The 21,724-nt window shown below is 39.1% G+C and overlaps 1 protein-coding gene across 1 annotated transcript in view; it reads left to right on the top strand.

The window, feature by feature from the left end:
• The window catches only part of SELENOI (selenoprotein I), a 41,375-nt gene extending 19,910 nt beyond the window's left edge, over positions 1-21,465 (top strand). Inside the window, exons 3-10 of the mRNA XM_080686954.1 lie at positions 48-156; positions 2,356-2,430; positions 6,812-7,074; positions 8,507-8,615; positions 12,281-12,329; positions 14,567-14,747; positions 15,823-16,005; positions 19,431-21,465. Coding sequence (XP_080543080.1) covers positions 48-156; positions 2,356-2,430; positions 6,812-7,074; positions 8,507-8,615; positions 12,281-12,329; positions 14,567-14,747; positions 15,823-16,005; positions 19,431-19,529 — 1,068 coding nt within the window. The 3' untranslated portion in view covers positions 19,530-21,465. The remainder of the gene's footprint in view (positions 1-47; positions 157-2,355; positions 2,431-6,811; positions 7,075-8,506; positions 8,616-12,280; positions 12,330-14,566; positions 14,748-15,822; positions 16,006-19,430) is intronic.
• Positions 21,466-21,724: the final 259 nt, after the last annotated feature.

The raw sequence follows: 21,724 nt of genomic DNA, 5'->3' as shown, positions 1-21,724 counted from the left end.
ATTCCTCTAGTTTAATTATATTTTAATTATTTTGAAAAAAAAAATAGGTATTTCCTACTTGGCTGGCTCCAAATCTGATAACTTTTTCTGGCTTTCTGCTGGTTGTATTCAATTTCCTACTTCTGGCATACTTTGATCCTGACTTTTATGCTTCAGGTAAGATTATTAATTTTAATATAACATTTGAAATGTCTAAATAGAGAAATGATATGATTATTTTCTGTTTTTATTAAGATGCTATATTTTTAAAAAGTTTTAGATATGATAAGGGTATATAAAATGTCAAAGTTGGATATAAAAGTTAAGATGTGTTTTCACAGTCTATATGTGTGTTTCTATTAAGTTCTAGAAACTAACTTGCCTATTTAATTTAGAAATGCTGTCCAAAAGCATAAGGCTTTAGTAAATAAAGAGTAACTGGATTTATAAGAAGATACAGGAGTAGGACTACAAAACTGCCTGAAAATGAATTGAAGTAGAGTCCAACCTAGCTACCAATTCCAGAAATACCTCTTCCTTTGTTCTAGTTATGGGAGAAAAATCCTGTTTTCTAAAGGGAATGTAATGTTGCTTTCCCTCTGCTCAGCATCCTTACTTCTAACAATTCCCAGTTTCCTCTAAAAATGGTTCTTACACCTTTAAATATTTATTGACAGAATCTGGATCTTTATTGGGGAAGTCAGGCAAAAGTCACTTTTGGGGAGGCAGTTTTCAGCCTGCTCTGACCTGGGATTCCAGTGTCTTCTCTCACACCTATTCCTGTCTTTGCTGACCTCCACACCCAGCTTCTGCTCTGGCAATAGGAGTGAATCTGGGGTGCATTTGGGATAGGGGTGGATTCTGCGAGACAGGATCTATTTTTATCATTCATCCAGTTGATGAAGTTGCGAGGAGTAGAAAGATGAAGGTAGATAAGTATTTTTTTCATTCTAAGTTAGAGAATATATTTTCCAATAAGAATACTTATAAATGATGTAGTCAGGAGTTTTAGTATTATAATTCATCTGTGTTCTAGGTTCAGCAGACTTTTGTGGACTAACCTGGAAAAATTAACAATCACTGAAAACATTGTTTTTGTAGGAAAGTTTGGAGTTTGAAACACTTAGGAGTTTTTGCTGTTATAGAAATTCTGTATATAATATATCTAACTTTATCAACTGAAACTTTTAGCCATATCTTCTGTACATGTAATAAAATGGTAATGGAAGATTATAAAGTACTATATGAATAATAAGTAAGATTAAATTTCATTAAGTCTGGTTTTGATACTGTGTTTTTTCAAATTTGCATTTTAATCCTCAGGACAGCCTCAAAAGTTTACTTTCTAACTAGAAATATTATTTTCTTGAATTAAGTAAGAATATTTACTTAGTTATTAAGAGAACTAAAAATATGTAAATATTATATATATTTTCCCGAATCATATAAGTTGAAGGACCAGATCAACCATTTAGTCCCAATATATTTGAGACATGGAAGACAGGAGAGGTTCAATGACATATTTAGGTCACAATGCTCATTGGTTACAGAGCCAGGACTAGAATCCAGGCCTCCTAATTCTAAGTTCTATCTTAGGGGGTAAAAGTGAGGTCCAGACATTTCATTATGATTCTGATGCCAGAATCATCCACTTGAGGTCATCTATCTGTACCAAATCAAAAGGTCTTTTGTTTAGCTAATAGTGCAGTAAGAGAGTATAGGTTGAAGGCTCAATACATATTTGTAATATAATTGTAAACAATGTGGATCAGATTAAACACAAGCATTTTTAAATTCTAAAGACATTATTTTTCATTCTACATAAGATTTTTAAGTAAAGATGAATAATCAGTCGTGAGTTATGATTTAAGCTCAAAATAAATGCCTATTGTTTATGAGGGGTTGTACAGTTACTTCTTTGTTTCTTTTTTCCAGAGTTTATTGATTTTTTTTTAAAGTGAAAGTGAGTTTATTTTTTTTATTATTTATTATTATTTTTTTAAATATATTTTACTGATTTTTTACAGAGAGGAAGGGAGAGGGATAGAGAGTTAGAAACATCGATGAGAGAGAAACATTGATCAGCTGCCTCCTGCACACCCCCTACTGGGGATGTGCCCACAACCAAGGTACATGCCCTTGACCGGAATCGAACCTGGGACCTTTCAGTCTGCAGGCCGACGCTCTATCCACTGAACCAAACCGGTTAGGGCTATTGATATTTTTTAATATTTACCTAGTTCTGTATTCAAAATATATTGTACAGTATTGTAGCTTCTATTTAATAAGTAGAAACTTCTTTTATCTGGCAGTAATACTGTGGTAAGAATGATGGTACTTAGACTGTATTACACTCTGAGTTGCTTTCCTTTGCAGCACCAGGTCACAAACATGTTCCTGGCTGGGTTTGGATTGTGGTGGGCATCCTCAACTTCGTTGCCTACACTCTAGGTAAGAAATTGGCAAATACCCACCTTAGTCGGTGGCTGGTGAATCTGTCAGCAAAGGTATAGCCAACAATTTCTCCTATGCTTATTTCATTTTAACTAGGGTTTATTAATATCCTGTTCAATTTAATAAATATGTTTTTGAGTTTCTCTGAAAAAAAAATTGTTATTCATTGCTAGGGATTTAAAGATTAAGATAGGAGTTGGCAAGCTATCACTTGTGGGCCAAACTGGCCTATTGCCGGTTTTTGTAAGTACATTTCTATTGGAACACAGCTGTGCTCATTCCTTTACATATTGTCTCTAGCTGCATTCCTGCAACAAAGGCAGAGTTGATTAGTTGCCAACAGAGATTGTATGGCCTGTCTAAACTATGTCTTATCTGGCTCTTTACAAAAAATATTTGCCGGCTTACAGAACAAGACATTATTTTTGCCTTAAGTTCGGGAAGCAGTGCTGACAGAACAAATGACTGCGGAATACTGAGAAGACCTATGTAGAGCACAGTGGGAGAACAGATAGGCAAGTGGTCAGTTCTTATTTGGGGAAGGAGTGGTCAGGGAAGCCTGTACTAGGCCATACTGTCTCTTTTGCCAAGAATGCTTTTCATTGGATTATCTGAATGGCTTGTCTTGAATTCTCTTAACATCCTTTCCTGCTTTATTTTTCTCCGTAGCCATTTAAAATCATATGACTGGTAGACATTTCCTTGCCTACCTGTTTGTTGTCTGTCTGCTCCAAAACATAAGTTTCTTGAGGGTGGTACTTCGTTTTCACTGCTGTGTACCCAGAGTTTAGAACAGCCGTGGGCAAACTACGGCCCGCGGGCCGGATCCGGCTGTTCTAACTGGTTCTCTTGCTCTCCCCTCCGCTCCTTTACTTTGAATTTATATTAGTTCACACAAACACTCCATCCATGCTTTTGTTCCGGCCCTCCGGTCCAGTTTAAGAACTCATTGTGGCCCTCGAGTCAAAAAGTTTGCCCACCCCTGGTTTAGAACATACTAGGCCCTCAGTATATAGTTTTTAAATGCTTGTGAAGTAGCAGACCCTGACTTCAAGTGGCTTAGACCTCTTCAGATAAAAATGACTTACACATAAAACCAGTATAATCTAGTACATAATTATGATGGATGACCAGAGCTGCCAGAGTTTGGGGAAAGGAGAAAGTGAAGTCTAGAAGAATTAAGAAAAAAAGCTTAGTTACATATTTAGGTAGAGGATTCTGGACATCAAGTTACTAAAGACGAGAAGGTTTTAAAATTCTGTTATTTGGTTGCCCAGGACTGCAGGAGGAATTAGCCGAATTCTAGGGGAAAGGTGAAGCTAGCCTGTGGCCTCTAACCCTCTAACTTCTAACATTTCGCATTTCATAAAGTGCCTTGTGATATACTGTATAATCTCCCTGTTTCAGGTCCACAGTTCTGGCAAAAATCCTGACCTAACGTGATTTGTTGCAAAATGTATCTTGAACTAACCTGAGGCAATTTACATTCTTTATTCTACTAGTGGGACTGTTCTTACATTTTGCTGCAGAAATATTAATGTGTTTGATCACAGCGTGCTGCTCTAGGTCCTACTGGGTTTTTTGATAATATGTAGCATATTTCCTGAATTACCTTTCTTAAAAAAAAAAAAAAAAAAAAAAAAAAAAACCACTCTGAAGCATATCGAGACCTCAGACTTGTGGAGCTAGAATGGGTTCAGTGAGAAGATGCACAAAACCTAATTAATATGTAATTCATGAATTCAGTATTTATTATAACCATATGAGTTGCACTGAAAATAGGAAAATAAGCCAGCAAATAATGAGAAAGTCTTAGGAAATATTTCAGCTACTTAGGGCATTAAGACCTTATATAAGAGATCTGCAGTCTTTGGGCAGGAGTTTGGCATTCATCCTTAATATATTACTTCAGTATTTTTGAAAGCCCTCTTTGTCACAAACTGAGCTAGGCACTGGGGTACTATTGTGGTGAGCAAGAAACACGATACAGTAATTATAAGGACTTTCTAATTCCCTAAATATGACTCTTTACAATTAGCCTAATTCTAATGCACTTAGTTATCAAAACTGTTCCTTTTGAGAATTTTTTATAATTCAGAATTTTATTTTTTAACTAGATTTTACCATTATCTCTCTCTCTCTCTCTCTCTCTCTCTCTCTCTCTCTCTCTCTCTCTCTCTCTCTCTCTCGTTTCCTCCTACCCTTCCTTCCTTTTCCCCTTCCATGTCCCCTTCATTTCCTCCCCCCAAGGTTCCTTTGTTTCTGCCCTTAAATGAAGGTGCTCTGTTATACTTTATCCTTAACTTTCTCTTTCTTCTGATATTCTTGGCAATCCTGATTCTTAACACTATTGAGATGACTCTTTTGTTTATAGCTAGCTGTTATTTATCTTGAGTTACTAATAAGTACCCTTAGGTTGAATTGCTTGACATTACCACATGGATATCCTGCTAACACTTCAATTTCAGCCTCTGAAATTGTACTCAGCATCTTTTCTATCATTCTTGTTCCTTCTTCTGACTTCCTTGTTTCAATTAACACTACCACTGTAGTGTTACTCAGACTGGAAACCTTGGAGATGGTCTTCTTGTCCTTTGGCCTCACCTCTCATTTTTTGCTACCTTGTCATTTGTATTTAATATCTCACCAGTCCCCAGCTTTTCATTCATACCACATTCCATCTCAGTGTTAGCTTACTAATTGTTCCTTTTTCAGCTTGTCATTCACACTAATGTCAGGGGAATCTTCCGGAAACACTTCATTGACTTCACCCTTGTCACTCCCCTGCTCAGATATTTTTAGTAGCTCTTCATAATCCCTAAAACTTTTAAATTGGCCCAAACCTCCCTTTTAGCCTCTGTGTACTGCCCTCTTCACATACGTCTTCCTAATCAAACTAATCTACTTGGCTTTCTCTGAACAGGCATGTGCTTTTCCATCTCGGTGTTTTTGCTGATAGCACTCCCTCCTCTTGAAATGGCATACTCCTTTATCTCTTGTCTACTGAAATCCAACTCATTCTTTATGTCCCCACTCAGATTTCATCTTGTCTTCAAAGCCATTCTAGAGGTCTTAGCCTGAAGAAAACCTGTCCCTTTTCTGTATGTTCTATGGTGTGATACACTATGTCTTTAATGACCAGTTTTTTCTCCTTTCTCAATTGTAAACATAAACTTAAGTTTATTCTAAGATTCTTGTAATCTTTACAAAATTGAGAATAGTGCAACGCATAGGTTCTATACATTCTTCCATGTGCTGTGTCAGCACAGCCAAGGGTGAACCTGAGGAGGGGCGGTGAAGGATTAAAGAAGACAGACAAAGAGAATATAGCTGGGGCTCGGTGGATCTCCCCGTGCCTGGATGAGGACATTGAAAAGGATCCAGCTGGCAAGCTGAGGCTTTATTTTATAGTCAGAGAAAAACAAGGTAGTGGTCAACATAGTTACAATGTTCTTGTGAGTTTCACTTGATGCATCTCCCACAGCCCATTAGCTACCTGGGAAGGATCTAGAGAGCCGCCATAAGGTCAAGCTTAATTATGCTAAGAGGGCTCTGCCCTCTAAGCTGGGACTTGTTTGTGGCTCTGCCACAGGTCAATCCGAGGCTTAACCCTATAGCCACTCCCTACACTTACATTTACTGAAACTTAGTATGTGCAAAACTTTTTTCTGAAAGCACTTAAAATTGTGGAGGTGGTAGAGCTGTAAAGAAGTGACTGTGATATCAAACAAGATGAAACAGGTGCTGTAACTGAAGTACAGAATGTTTTTGGACCCCAGAGCAAGGAGTGGTTAGATGAGTTATAATGAGTTGCTGCTGAATGTTCTCTGGAGGCTTGAGAATTTGTGGCAGGTGGAGCAATTCAGTTGTTAGGCAGATTTGGAGAACTTCAGAGTTCAGCTAGAATGCTTCCTCCTCAGACCTAAAACTGACACCATTCAATGTGATATAACATTTTAATTTTAATACTTATTTCTTTATTAAAAATCTTTATTGTTGAAAGTATTTCATATGTCCTCCTCCTCCCCCACTGACCGCTCTCAGCTCCCCCCCCCCCCCCCAGGCCTTCACCACCCTATTGTCTGGGTCCATAGATTATGCATATATACATACAAGTTGATTGGTTGATCTCTCCCCACCCACCCATCCTCCCCTGCCTTTTCTCTGAGGTTTGATTAAACTTAGAGAAATTACCAATTTTATTTCTGAAATCTTTGAGTTATAGGAATTAAAGGTTAGATTTTTATAGTACTGCCTGGTAGCTGTACGTTAGTTATTCCTGTGATAATGCTGATTAGTTTTATACGGTTTATTACAGAAGACTTTCTCCATACTAGTAAGATTTGACCTTTCCTGTGGTAATGTGTTTTTGTTGCAGACGGTGTGGATGGAAAGCAAGCCCGCAGAACCAATTCCAGCACCCCGTTAGGGGAGCTATTTGACCATGGCCTAGATAGTTGGTCATGTGTTTACTTCGTGGTCACTGTGTATTCCATCTTTGGACGAGGACCTTCTGGTGTCAGTGTTTTTGTTCTTTACCTGCTGCTGTGGGTTGTTTTGTTTTCTTTCATCCTGTCCCACTGGGAAAAGTACAACACAGGGGTTCTTTTCCTGCCGTGGGGATACGACATTAGCCAGGTGGTAAGTATGGGTTTCAACTTAAATTTTCAATATTGCATCAGTTTGGGGGGGAAGTTTTTATCATTCCTTTTTATTGCCCTTATGCTTTTTTAAAAATTAGAACTGATGTGTGCTTTTAACAAAAATCATTTTATATTATTTTTACTTATTTATGGAAAAGGTTTCAAACTATATACAAAGGTCGAGAGGATAGGATAGTGAACCCTTATTTATGTACCTGTTACATAGCTTCAGCAGTTATCAACACATGGCCAGTCTAGTTTCATGTATACCCTATCTCCCCTCCTCCCCCCTGCTCAATTATTTTAAAGGAAATTCCTGAAATCATATGATAAATATTTCACTATTAATCTCTTAATGGTAAGAGCTGTTTATTTACTTATTTATTTTTAGCCTTACCTGAGAATATATTGTGTGTGTGTGTGTGTGTTTAATTGATTTAAGAGAAAGGGAAGGGAGAGAGAGAAACATCCCTGTCAGAGAGAAACATCGATCTGTTGCCTCCTGTATGCACCCTGACTGGGGATCAAACCCGCAGCCAAGGTATGTGCCCGGACTGGGAATCAAGCCTGCCACCTTTTCATGTAAGGGATGATGCTCTAACCATCTGAGCCACCTGACCATGGCAGTAAGAGCTCTTTTTAAAAAACATAAACACACTTGGTTGGGCGTCCTCCCGTGCACTGAAAGGTTGCTGGTTGATTCCTGGTCAGGGCACATGCCTGGGTTGCGGGCTCAGTCCCGGCTGGGGAGTATGCAGGACGCAGCCGATTGATGTTTCGCTCTCACATTGATGTTCCTCTCCCTCTCCCTGTCTCTGTATAAAAATAAAAAATTGTAAAAACGAAGCAAACTAAACATAAATGCAATGCCATTACATAAAAAAATGAACAGTTTCTTCATGTGAATAAACTTCCATTTTAACTGTTGATTTCGTAAAAAAAAAAAAAAAAAAGATATGTACATAATTATTGGCTTTTTCTTGTCACCAACTTTCCAGTGAGTAGCAAGATTTGTTTTTTCTTACTTCATAGGCTTGCTATTAACTCTCCCTGCCTTTGAATCGTGCTTTTTGTGTTGCCATTTTGCCCATTTGCACTTAAGGCTCCAGGAAAGAGTCAGAAATTGGAATGTTTTTGAAGAAGAAAGTGGGCAAATTGCATCATCTTGTGGCCTCACCAACTTATAAGGTGCCTTAAAGTGTTCCAAATGATGGCCAGTTGCTTGCATTGTTTAGAAGTTATTTGATGGCACTCTTGGCTGAAAAAAATATTTTTCAAGGCAAGAAGACTTGCCACAATATCAAATTTAAGCATAGTTCTTGCTTTTGCTAAAACTGTTGACTAGTTTTATGCTGCATAAAGCATTTTGACTCCCTGATCTTTCCAGCCGTTAATGCCTCTGTATGCTTTTGTCTGCATTTTCCTTCCAGACTATTTCTTTTGTCTACATAGTGACTGCGATTGTGGGAGTTGAGGCCTGGTATGAACCTTTCCTGTTTAATTTCTTATATAGAGACCTATTCACTACAATGATTATTGGTAAGAAGCCCCATGTTGAAGCCTGTTTTAACATCACTTTGTTATCAAAGCTAGTGTTTGATTATAACCAGCAGCTACACCCTTCCCCCTCTTCGACTGTCCTATAACCCTATAGGATTTCAACCTAATCATAAAGGAAAATAAGGTTTCTTTTGTGTATCTTTCTGTTGTTGCTCAGCATCAAGCTATTCTTAATGAGAAGAAAATACCAAAATAGATCACACAAACTTATAAACGACTTAAAGTAATCTAGGTTGTATTGGAGGATCCACCTGTGGGTGACATTTGGTACAGACTTTCTGCTTATCTCCAAGTTGATTATTAGTTTGTAGGAAATAGAATAGAGATTGCTTTGTAATACATCCACTCCAAAAAGTGAGCCTCTGTTTACCTCAGGTATCCTCCTCATGCTACTGAATGCAAGGTAAAGGTTTTGATCATGGAAATGTTTCCCTTTTGATTTTAGCTGAAGAGGATATCTACAGGGTGATTGAGTAGGGGAGAGTGTTTCTAGGGAAAGAGGCAAAAAGGAAGAGGAATCTGGATTATTTGGGGCATCAGGAGTAGCATTAAAGACCTTTGTAGAAGTAAAAGAGCTTACTTACTGGCTATTGCTGTTTCCTTATCTTAAAAAATAACTCTGTCTCTGTATTAGTGAACCTTGGTAATGGAATCGGAATTAGGTAAAGTTTAGAAACAGCTGAGGAGATGGGGTGCCCTAGGCACTGGCTTTCAGAAAAAGAGTGGTTTGGGCCCTTTTCATGGCTCTGAACCATAGATATTTTAGGAACCCTGCTGTAGTCTACCAAATGTCCACTTTTTGGTGCCTATATAAACCGTGATCACCATACCTTGGAAAAGGCTAACTGTTTTTCATCTCCCATCATGTAGTGGATCTTTTGATTTAAGCAGCTTATCATATGGCAGTTTGTTGCATTTTACATTTAAATGTTAAGTGTAAAGATTAGGTGGAATTCTCTGATAATATGAGATATACTTTTGAATGTTAAGTGAGTGCTTTACTAGACACATCATTTTGTTTGTAATTTATACGTTTAACTGAATTCTTCCCTCTGAAATAAAACAAAAGCCCACATGTTTCTGTACAAATCAGTGAAGTAGCTTTTCCAGTACTAGATTTGAGTAGACACAGATAGATAGAAGGGCCTTAGTGCTTAAGCTACTTAGTTTCTGCCAGTAAAATTAGTAGTGCTGGTGTTGGGGTGACTGGGGTGCACTAGAGCCTCTGGTTAGGCAAAGAACGGTCAAAGGTTGGTAGGCGGTGGAGTGGCTCCTGTTTGCTATTATGGAAGGTTACCTTCTTTGGGTACAACATACAGGCCACCAAGAAAGCAAGATTCCCTCCCTTGTCCCCGCCCCCCCCGTCCTCTTTTGATTATGAAAAAATTTAAACATCTATATATTTTTTATTCTTTCTACTTATTTATTTTTATTGATTTTAGAGAGAGGAAGGGAGAGGGAGAAAGAGATAGAAACATCAACGATGAGCAAGAATCATTGATCGGCTGCCTCTTGCATGCCCCCTACTGGGGATCGAGCTCACAACCTGGGCATGTGCCCTTGACCAGAATCGAACCCAGGACCCTTGGTCCTCAGGCTGATGCTCTATCCACTGAGCCAAACTGGTGAGGGCTATTCTTTCTACTTTTATATAATAGATCCCTATGTGCCATCACCTGGCTTTAACAGTTTTCAATTTAAGTGCCAGTCTTGTTTCAAATGCATAACTACCCCATAACCCTTGGGTTATTTATAACATAGTAGAGGCCCGGTGCATGGATTCGTGCACATTGAAAGGAAATTAATTAGAAGGTGGCCAGTGGGGTGGGACTGGGCGAGATGGGCTGGACATGCCCTGGAACCAACCTCCTGCAGCCCCTCCCTGGCCGGCCACACCTGGGGTGGCGCCGGGGCTTGAAGGGCGTCTGTGGAGTGAGCAGGGTCCCTCCAGCAGGTGGGGTCCCTTGGCCTGGCCTGTGGGGATTGGGCCGAAATTGGTGGTCCGACATCCCACAAAGGGTCCCGGAGTGCGGAGTGCGAGAGGGCACTCTGCAAAGTAGCTGTCGCTTGGCAGCTCCTGTGTTGAGCGTCTGCCCCCTGGTGGTCAGTGCACATCATAGCTACCAGTGGTCGGCCAGTCAGCTGGTTGCTTAGGCTTTTATATATATAGATAGTCTTTTATAATTATCAACTATTTACCATTTCTGCTGCACTTCATTCCTTCCTGTATATATGACTTAAAATATGGTGTTCTTTCTCAGAAGTCTGAAGAACTTCCTTTAGCATTTCTTGTAGAGCAGGTCCGATAGCATTGTATTCTCTCAGTTTTTGTTTATGTGAAAATGTTTTTATTTTTGTCTTGGTTTTTCCTCCCACCACTTTGAATATGTCATTCTAATGTCCTGTGGTATCCACTGTTTCTGAGACAGCTCTTACATCATTGTCACCCTGTATGTAATGTGTCATTTTTCTCTTGTTGATTTTAAGATTCTTTATCTTTGGCTTTTAAAAGTTTGACTGTGATATACATAGGTGTGGTTTTCTTTGTGTTTGTTCTTGGTCTTGAGCTTGTTAGATATGTAAGTTAATATTTTGGGAAGTTTTCAACCACAGTTTATTTCTTCACATTTTTCCTGTCTCTCTTTCCTCTTCTGGACTTCATTTGCATGTATATTAGAGTGCTTCTCATGATATTGTCCTAAAGGTGATTTTTATGAAGCTTTATTAATTTCACTGTAATATTTTTTCTCTATTTTTTATTACATAACTAGAGGCCCAGTGCACGAATTTGTGCACCAGAGAGGTCCCTTGGCCTGGCCTGTGGGATCAGGCTGAAACCAGCTCCGAATTTGTGCACCAGAGGGGTCCCTTGGCCTGGCCTGCGGGATCAGGCCGAAACCGGCTCTCCGACATCCCCTGAGGGGTCCTGGATTGCAAGAGGGTGCAGGCCAGGCTGAGGGACCCCACCGGTGCACGATCAGAGCCGGGAGGGACCGCGGGAGGGTTCCAGGGCATGTCTGGTCCATCTTGCTCAGTCCCGATCGGCCGGACCCCAGTAGCAGCCTAACCTACTGGTCAGAGTGTCTGCCCCCTGGTGGTCAGTGCATGTCATAGTGAGCGGTTGAGTGGCCTTAGCATATCATTAGCATATTACGCTTTGATTGGTTGAATGGCCCACCGGACGACCGAGCACTTAGCATATTAGGCTTTTATTATATAGGAATTTCTATTCATCTGTCTTTTACTTCACTGCTTTTTTTCTTTTGCTATCTCCCATGCTTTTTAAGCCTTCTGGTGAATTTTTCATGAAACCTATCATTTAAGTTATACTTTTCAACTCTAGATTTTCCATTTTTTTTTATACTCCATTTCTCCATTGAGATTCTCTATTGCTTTATTGTGTGGATGTACCATAGTTTATTCAACTAGCCTCCTACTGGCTCCTTGAAGTCTGCTCTGAATCAGCAAACTGTCTCGCCACTCTTCCAGTTGTAAATATTGTTCAGAAAAGGATTGTATTTCATTACAGAAGTAAACTGGAATCTAAAAATGATTGAGTCTAAAAATATTACGTATTTTGTATGTACTTATTATAAAAGTCACTTGAATAAAAATCATGATGATTTAAATATTCTTCCTTTTAGGTTGTGCATTATGTGTGACTCTTCCAATGAGTTTATTAAACTTTTACAAGTAAGTATTGCATTTTTTAATTGGATAAGAAATTGTTATTGAGATGAATTTTAAGATCTCTTCTTTTGGAATCTGGATATTTTGAAAAGGTTGTGAAATCTGTATTTTGAATCTAGGAGGAGGTTAGGGTAATTTAGGATATTTACGGTGGCTTGTGCAGTCACTTCAACCATAGCACAAAACTACTTGTTCTTTTGTGACAGTTTTAGGCTCACCAAATAGTCTTCTAATTTGCCATTTTTTGTGAGTGAATCCACAGGAAGGTATTCCTATTGAACATTGATGCATTTAAATGTATTTTTACTGATTTCAGAGAGAAAGGGAAAGGGAGAGATAGAAACATCAATGATGAGAGAGAATCATTGATTGGCTGCCTCCTGCACAACCCCCACTAGGGATGAGCCTGCAACCCCGGCATGTGCCTTGACCCGGGAATCAAACCATGACCCTCCTGGTTCAGAGCTTGATGCTCAACCACTGAGCAGCCACACTGGCCGGGCTGATATGTTTACATTTTGTTTTATAAATTGATTATCTCTAAGTTTACTTAGCATGATCATAAAAAACACACACACAAAAACTTCTGAACTTATGTAGGACCAAACTCTTGACCTTTGCTGGCTCTTCTCAAATAGCACTATATAGAATTCCTGCCTGGGGGGGCGGCAGGGTTTGGGGAGGGGAGTTGCCCAAGTGAAGTTTCATTTTTCTGCTCTTTCCTTCCTCAGTATTTTTGCTCTTGCTGTTTCCTCTACTTGAAAAACTTTCTTGTACTTCCTCCTTCATCCTTCAGCTCTCAAATCAGTCTGCAAAATCCTGTCCTTGTCAACCTAAGCTCTATGAACCTTCCCTGTTTATTGCAGAGTCATTCATAGAAACCATAACATTTAAAGCTCTGAAGGCCACAGAGATTATTTGAGTCATTTCTTCCTTATCTTCTAAAGATGAGGTCTTGATTAGGCAACATCTTGGCCAAGGGCATGCAATCAGTGGCAGAACCAGGGCTAGAATTTGGGGCTCTGTTCAGATGAGCAAACGTGCCTAGAGATGCTAGAGTGCTATCAGCTGTCTCATTTCAGAATCTTCCAGGTGAATTGTTTCTCACTTTAAGTTCTCTGTCCTTTTTTTATCAGAGTAGCACTGTGAGGTTCTCTTGTAGTATTGCTTTACGTTCATTTTATTTTTCCTATTAGAATATAATCTCAAAGAATAGTGATATTCAACCCTTTCATCTCATGGCACACATAAACTAATTACTAAAATTCTCCAGCACACCAAAAACTATATTTTTTTGCTGATCTGACAAAAAAAAAAAAAAAAAAAGAGGTATAATTTTGATTCATTCACACTGGACGGCTATTGTTGTGTTGGCTGTTGTCATTTTTTTAACTTTCGGAATGAATTTATTGGGGTGACATTGGTTAATAAAATTATATAGCTTTCAGGTTGTCACTTGAAAAAGATATATATTTTGTTGATTTCAGAGAGGGAGAAAGAGAGAAATATCAATTATGAACCCTCCTACAAAGGTGTGTCTATGGTTCCCTGTCTTTGGACACATAAGAAATGGAGGCAAAGAAATGCAGAATTGGAGAAGTCTGGAGCCAGCTTGCTCCCTGCAGGCTCAAGATCAACCATCCCACATAGGAAAAGAAAAAAGGAAATATCAATGATGAGAGAGAATCATTGATCGGCTGCCTCCTGCACACCCCACACTGGGGATGGAGCTCCCCAACCCAGGCATATGCCCTGACAGGGAATCGAATAGTGACCTCCTAGTTCATAGGTTGACACTCAACCACTGAGTCACGCGGCTGGGCAGGTTGTCATTTTTTAAGTTGACAACCTAAGGGAAAAGAGGTCAGTGCCCCTGACTAAATAGTCAGGTATTGCGTGCTTTAAAAATTCTTGTGACACACCTGTTAAAAATCACTGTCATAGAACAAAGACCAAGTTTTTTTCATCTTCACATTCCAGGTGTAAAAATGGGACCAGGTCAGAAGTTCTAGTCCTGGCCCTGCCACTTGGTATCAAGTTATGTAAATTTAAATTCTCACATCTTCACTTAACCTGTCTGTTAAAATGGGGTTAATAATGTTGATTGTTACCTATGCCATAGGACTGTGGTGAGTAATAAATTAGGGAATAAGTCTGAAAGTACTTTAAAACTATAAAATACAAGTATAAGTTTTATATGTAATAATGTTCTTTGTATTACTTGATTTTTTTTTTTCCAGAAGCTATAAAAGTAACAGCTTGAAACACAATTCAATCTATGAAGCTCTGGTCCCCTTCTTTTCTCCATGTTTGCTATTCATTTTGTCTACAGCCTGGATCCTCCAGTCACCTTGTGATATTTTAGAGATGCATCCTAGAGTATTCTACTTTATGGTTGGAACAGCCTTTGCCAATATCACAGTAAGATTTTTTCTTTTAAAAATCATAATATATATAAGGACTTTATGACAATTGATAATTTGAGAAACCTTATACAGATTAGAATAAGCAGATATTAATTTAAAGATATTTTCATTCAAAATTTGAGAAAATAGTAACCTCAAAGACAGAACATGCTGAGGTTATATTATTTTTTTCCTTTGAAATCAATAGGATTTAGAGAGCGCAGTAGTATTTTGGAACCATAGCATATTTGAGCTTTTTGTTTTGGTTGCCTGCTGAAGAATTCATGGAATCATTTATAAATTCCCTTCAGACTATAAAAATTACTAACAGTGTCATTGAAATGGCTGTAGATCTAGTGATTAGTTTAGGGAGAACTTAAAGTGAGAAATAATTCACCTGGAAGATTCTGAAATGAGACTGCTGATAGCTCCTCCCACACATTTTTTTAACCAACTGATTTTTAAATTAAGAACATGGGATTATAAGCTAGGTAACAAATACAACATATTTTAAAAAATTAGGAGTTGAGAAAAGACCCTGATAGTTTTGGGAGCTAGGAACCCTGTGCTCCTGCTCAGGCCAGGTCCTTAATAAGTTTTTTATTTTCTTAGCCACTGAGCTTATATTTCCATGTATAAAAGTATTTATGAGTGAATAAAACTGTATTTGATTAAGGTGTTGAAAGTAAGGGAGCCAAAGAGGTTTGAGGTGTTAATATGGTAATATGAGAAATTTAGTTGTGTGGAGGTGTGGGAGGCTGTTTTGAAAAAAAATTTTTTTTAAGTAACAAAAAGTCTTAAAATTGGGAGAAACTTTTACCCAAACTGTTATCTGGTGGAAGAATGCCTTCTATAGCATCCTTTCTACACTCTTCGGACATGCACATGGTCTGCGGGTCCTCAGGTTTGAAGGTGGGGGCAGAGATCCAGTTGTCCCCTGATCTGATCATTGGAACTACTGAACTTAATGTAAAGTAAATGTGTTGGCTCAGGTGCTTGAATCCTTCTTAAATGTTGGTGTGACAAATTTTGGAAGTGTTTTGCTAATTAAATTTTTATTCCCCCCCCCTTTTTTTTTTACTAACTTCAAGTGTCAGCTGATTGTTTGTCAAATGAGCAATACCAGATGTCCAACTTTGAATTGGTTGCTGGTTCCTCTCTTCTTGGTTGTCGTGGTGGTAAACTTAGGAGTCGCCTCTTATGTTGAGAGTATTCTCCTCTATACAGTGACAGCGGCTTTCACTATGGCCCACATCCATTATGGAGTACGAGTGGTGAGTAATTGAGAACAAAATTGGTGCCATTTGGTTCTTATAAAAAGAAAGAAGGTGAGGGAAAATTGTAAATGAAAGTTTGCTTATTATAGTAGCTGGAAGAATTTTGGTATATTCTCTAAATGTTTTAGGTGTGTCATTTTAAATATTGTTTAGTGAATATCCTATCTAATAAAAGAGTAATATGCAAATTGACCATACCTCTGCTATACCCACAAGCCACGCCCACCAGCCAATTAGGAGCGAGTATGCAGATTAACCCAACCAAGATGGATGCGGCCACAGAACGAGCAGGAAGCTTGGGTTTCCCGGGCATTGGAGGAAGCCAAGCTTCCCGCACACCCTGGCTGGCCCTGGACTCCACTCAAGACTACAAAGTTTCAATTATAGAAGATAAATAAATCCCAACAAAAATGGCTGTGGCCACGGAGTGAGCAGGAGGCTTGGGTTTCCCCAGTGATGGAGGAAGCCAAGCTTTCCACCCGCCCTGGCCTGCCCTGGCCTCCGCTCAAGGCTACAAAGTTTCAGTTATAGAAGATAAATAAATCCCAGATACCAGGGCCTCCTCTTGGGTCACCGGGAGGTGTGGCCAGCCTGCAAACCACCACAGACCCCTCACCCAGGCCACCCCACACCCCAAGGGAACCCTACCCTGATCCGGCACACCCTTCAGGGCAAACCAGCCAGCCCCCACCCGTGCACCAGGCCTCTATCCTATCTAATAAAATAGTAATATGCAAATTGACCATCACTCCAACACACAAGATGGCTGCCCCTATGTGGACACAAGATGGCCAGCAGGGGAGGGCAGTTGGGAGGGACCAGCCCTACAAGGGAGGGCAGTTGGGGGCGATCAAGCCTGCAGGGGAGGGTAGTTAGGGGTAACCAGGCCGGCAGAGGAGGGAAGTTGGGGGCGACTGGGCCTGCAGGGAAGGGCAGTTGGCGGGGGGGATCCAGGCCTGCAGGAGAGATCAGTTGCGGGGGACCAGGCCTGCAGGGGAGGGCAGTTAGGGTTGACCAGGCCTGCAAGGGAGGGCAGTTAGGGGCAATCAGGCTGGCAGGGGAGCAGTTAGGCATCAATCAGGCTGGCAGGGGAGTGGTTAGGGGGTGATCAGGCTGGCAGGCAGAAGCAGTTAGGGGCAATCAGGAAGGCAGGCAGGTGAGCAGTTGGGAGCCAGCAGTCCTGGATTGTGAGAGGGATGTCCGACTGCCCCGTTTAACAGATAAGACGGGCATCCCTCGAGGGGTCCCAGATTGGAGAGGGTGCAGGCTGGGCTGAGGGACACACACACCCGTGCACGAATTTCATGCACCGGGCCTCTAGTGTTATAATAACTACAAATAATTTAAAAGCTGGATAATTATAAGGAGTTAGTTCTTGTTTTAAGTCATTAGAAATGTAAAACATTTTTTTGTTGAATAGAATTATAAACTCTTTTGTGCTTTTAATTATATAGGATGAGATAATCCAATTTGTTGATTATTTCTCTGCATACTTTAGCTCTAGGGGCATTTTTATTGCTCAATATAATTTGGAGAGAAACTGAAATTGGTTTTGTAGCACTGTCTTCCCTCTCTCCTCCCCCTGCATGTGGTAAGGAGGTTAGGTCTTCCGACATAAGGCTTTTGCATTATTTGAAGTTTTACTTTATGCTGTTTCTGCGTTCTCATCAGGAGAAATAATAAATAAGGGGAAATATAGAAGAGAAAGGATTTAAGAAATATGCAAACCATAACATTCTCTTCTAAAAGAGACTAATCTTGTCACTGGGTCGAGGGACCTGGCTCTGAGCGGGTCTGCCTAGGGCCGGCATGTAGTGTGGTTTATTGACTTCATCTGGGAAAAATTTGACAACACGAGTCCAGGTAACTGTGAGGGAACCTTTATGACAGCTGGGGACAGTAAAACGAAGAAGGGCTTATTAGTGTAGAAGAAGCAACAGGAGAGCCTCGGCTGGGCTTTAGTAGCTCTCTGGGAAGTCAGAGAAAAGGGGGCTTGGGAACAGGACAGCTGCTGCTGCCCATCGCTCCCTAGGTTGTAATTCTGGGGTCCCTTCACGTTTAGGAGATACATGCCTGTGGGGGGAGAAGGGAGGAAAGGGAACGGAGGGGAGCTGCTCCCCAGAGGGAGAGCTGGGTCCTTTGTCGTGAGGCTTTTATCTCTTTCTTGCAGGTGGGAATCTCAGGGCAGGGTTTCAGCGGAATATTCATCAGTTTTCTAGGTGTACTCCTTCAGGGTCATGGTCTCCACTGATTGGTCATTGTCAGGGCCGGTTGTCATTGGTCATTGCAGCTGGTCCTGGATTCTCCCACAGGTTTTGGCTGCTTTTTGGGCCTGGAGCTGAAATACCGCTGCTGAGGCCTAGATGTTGTCTCTAGGGAGGGACCTTCTGTATCTGCTGTAAATTGCTCTGTCAGTTTGTTCAGCTGTCTTAGTTTTCCTATTCTACTTGTTCTGGCTTGCTGGCCTGTCTGTTTCAGGACAAATGAACTAAGATTGATGTAATAAAATGAAAATCAGAACCATGCAGTTTATTTTCTTTTTCATCACACTTTAACATTCTTTTCTAATTGTTTTACATATTTTAGTATGTACATAATTTTGATTTTTAAATAGTATAGCATATTCTATCAAGGAAATTGCTAAATAATAACCCAATTTACTTAATTATGATCCAGTTATTTTAATAATTTAGTTTGTTTCCAAATTTTCACTATTATAAATAATGTTGGAGTGAACAATCTGGAGTTATATTTTTTCTTTCATTTGCTTTATTTTCTGTGGATACTTTCATAGGAGTGGGGTTATATAGAAGGTTATTCACACTTTTATGTTTCTTAAAACTCTTCTATTTGGTATGCTTGTTTTGAAAGGAACCCTGCTGTGAACCAATTTGAGAAAACAATTATATATTATTGTTCATAGTAGTAAGAAATATCAAACAAATGATATTTACTAACTGGCACATAACCAAGTTCTTGCAAACCCATTAGTGATACCCTAACTAATATGTCCTAAACCTCCCAAAATGTGTACAGATCTAGTTTTAAACTCTTTCATCAGGATTAGGAATCATTACCTAGAAATGTTATAAAAAGCTGAATATTGAGTCTATATATATATAAATATTTGACCTACTAGCTGGTTTAAATCAACTAACCTTATAATCTGTATGGTCTGGAGGGCTCTGGAAAGACTAGAACAATGGAGACCCAGGTTTAAGTCCTAACTCTCCCAGGATAGGTCTAGTACTCTTATTTAGCCATCTAGGTCCATAGCTATACTAACCCAGAAAAACCTTCATTATGTCTGATGATTTTTGCTGTGTCAGTAAATTGATGTCTTCAGAGGATGACTTCTGTGTGCTTTAAAAAAAATAATTAGGTCCATATTTGTCACTGTCTCCTTTTCTGGTTTTATATAGGTAAAGCAACTGAGCAGCCATTTTCAGATTTACCCGTTCTCATTAAGGAAACCCAACTCAGATTGACTAGGAATGGAAGAAAAGAATATTGGCCTGTAATCTACAGAAAGAAGTACTGTAAATACGATGCTTGTAAATATTTCATCTATCACCATTGAACTAAACTGATCTGCTTAACAGACATGGGAACTCTGTGTGTGGTACTTGTACAGCAAGAATGATATATTTAATCTGAAATGTGGAATTTTGAACCTACTAACTTCCACCTTATTTTATTTTTTATTAAACCATGTGATGTTTTGGTTAAGCCTAATGTACATTAGACCAACAAAATGTGTCTAGTGATTTTAACTTCATGAGTCCATAATGTTTTGGTTCATATAGAGTTAAAGATGCTTTATTTTTATTATTTAAAACACCCCCAAATTGTTTTAAAACACTGATGATGTTCAGAAAACCACAATATGTTTTCATATTTGGTACTTAGTAATAGGTCGTTAGCTCCGGAAGCTATCAGTAGTCCACATCTAACATCAGGAAAAGATAAGAGCAAGTCACCTTCAGCAAGAGATGCCAAATGACTTCAGAACAATATACAGGTTTGCCAATATACTGGTTTCTCTTTCCCACGGAAATGCCTTTGTCCTCACGTGTTAAGAGAGCTAGGATATATGTTTAGATTCTCTAATATTCTGGCTCTCTTTGTTATGGAGCAGAGCTTGGTAAATGGTTTAGTTTTCTTTTAAAGAAAAATATTCTACTGAGACTCAGTAGAGAATGGATTATAATTGTAGCTCACCCATTGGCATGGTTCATTGTTTAAATGTGGCATTTCCCCCCTCAGCTATAAGTTGCTGAGATTTGGTGCCAGTGTGAGTCTGATGGTAACTACTTGCGAGGAACACAGATAAACTTCCTTATTGGAGAAATTTACTTTGGCGTTAGGACTCTCATGAACCTCACTATGAAATGACTATGTGAACCTCACTACAAAATTAGTTTTGTAATTCAGTTTGTCCTTCCTTCCTTCCTCTCCTTTTGTAGAGGAGAGAGTGCTGTATTTTTTTTTTAAATTTCTTATTTTATTCAGGATAAAGAAGTAGAGAGAAACTCCCTCTTCTCCAGCTTGCCCACCTTCCCACTTGAAGAAATTTTTTTAAATATATGCCTTATTGAGTACATACTCTTTTTAATAATACTTGGAACAGTTTTTGAGGTTTACAGACAAGCATCAAAATCTCTTTGACTTTAATGTGGTTATTTGATAGATCACACCTTTCCATGAATGTGGATATTTTCTTCTTCTTTTTACTTAGTCTCCATTTACTTGGGTGGTGGTGAAATTTACTCCCTGATTTTCTTTTATTTTTCACTGAATGAAGTTTGTGCTTGAATGAAGAGTGTATCTTAAACCCTGTTTTTGGATGGATTGCACTTGGATAAAATAGGCACCACTGTGTTGATATGTAATTAAGTTCATAACCATTATTTATCTAGGAATATGACCATCTTAAAATTTAATTATATAGCATATTTCTTTGTTGAACTTCTGTCTGCTGCTTTGTAAAAATAACTATATAATTGACATTTCAGTTCCTAGATTTGTAAATTCTAATAATTGTCATCTAGGTCATTAGAAATGAAGAGTCAAGGAACTGATCTCATGGTTCTGTACTCATTTTTAAAAATGTTTGTAAAGGTTGAGGTATATTCAGTGACTTCCTCTGAGACAAAAATGAACACTGAAAATAGGTGAGAAATCGATGCCGGAAAATGTGGGTAGTGATTCAATGTTTGTTGATAAGATGCCATCATAGAGGTCAGAGAATGAATCAGTTAAGTGAGGGGAATGCTCTTCTCAGTAGACCTTGTTCCGTGTCCTCTGTAAAACTGAGCTGGAGAAAGTGTTCTTTTGGGCTGGGAACAGAGCTTTGCTTTAAGGTTTCTCAGCTAATCATTTCACTGTTTTGTTGACCTTGTACACAAGAATGAGATTAATCTGTACTATATCAGAAAGGAACTGATAAATATTTATAAAATGACACATTTGGACCACAGGCTTCCTTCACCTTACAGTATAGTAAGAAAATACCTCTTACTTCTGGCGTAAGGTCCTGTCCTGTCATTTGGGGGCTTTTACCTCAAAGTGTGTTTCTGCTCTCTTTCTGTTGCATCAAGTTCATTTGAAAATTGTTTTGTGCCTATACTTTATGACTTATTTCCCTCTGGTGGTAAAGAATGATGCCATCGTCAGTTTTACTGACATCCTTAGAGGAAGGAAAGGTGACTGTCAG

This window comes from Plecotus auritus (assembly GCF_963455305.1).
Source record: "Plecotus auritus genome assembly, chromosome: 8".
NCBI lineage: Eukaryota > Metazoa > Chordata > Mammalia > Chiroptera > Vespertilionidae > Plecotus > Plecotus auritus.
This window is presented reverse-complemented; position numbering and strand designations above follow the sequence as displayed.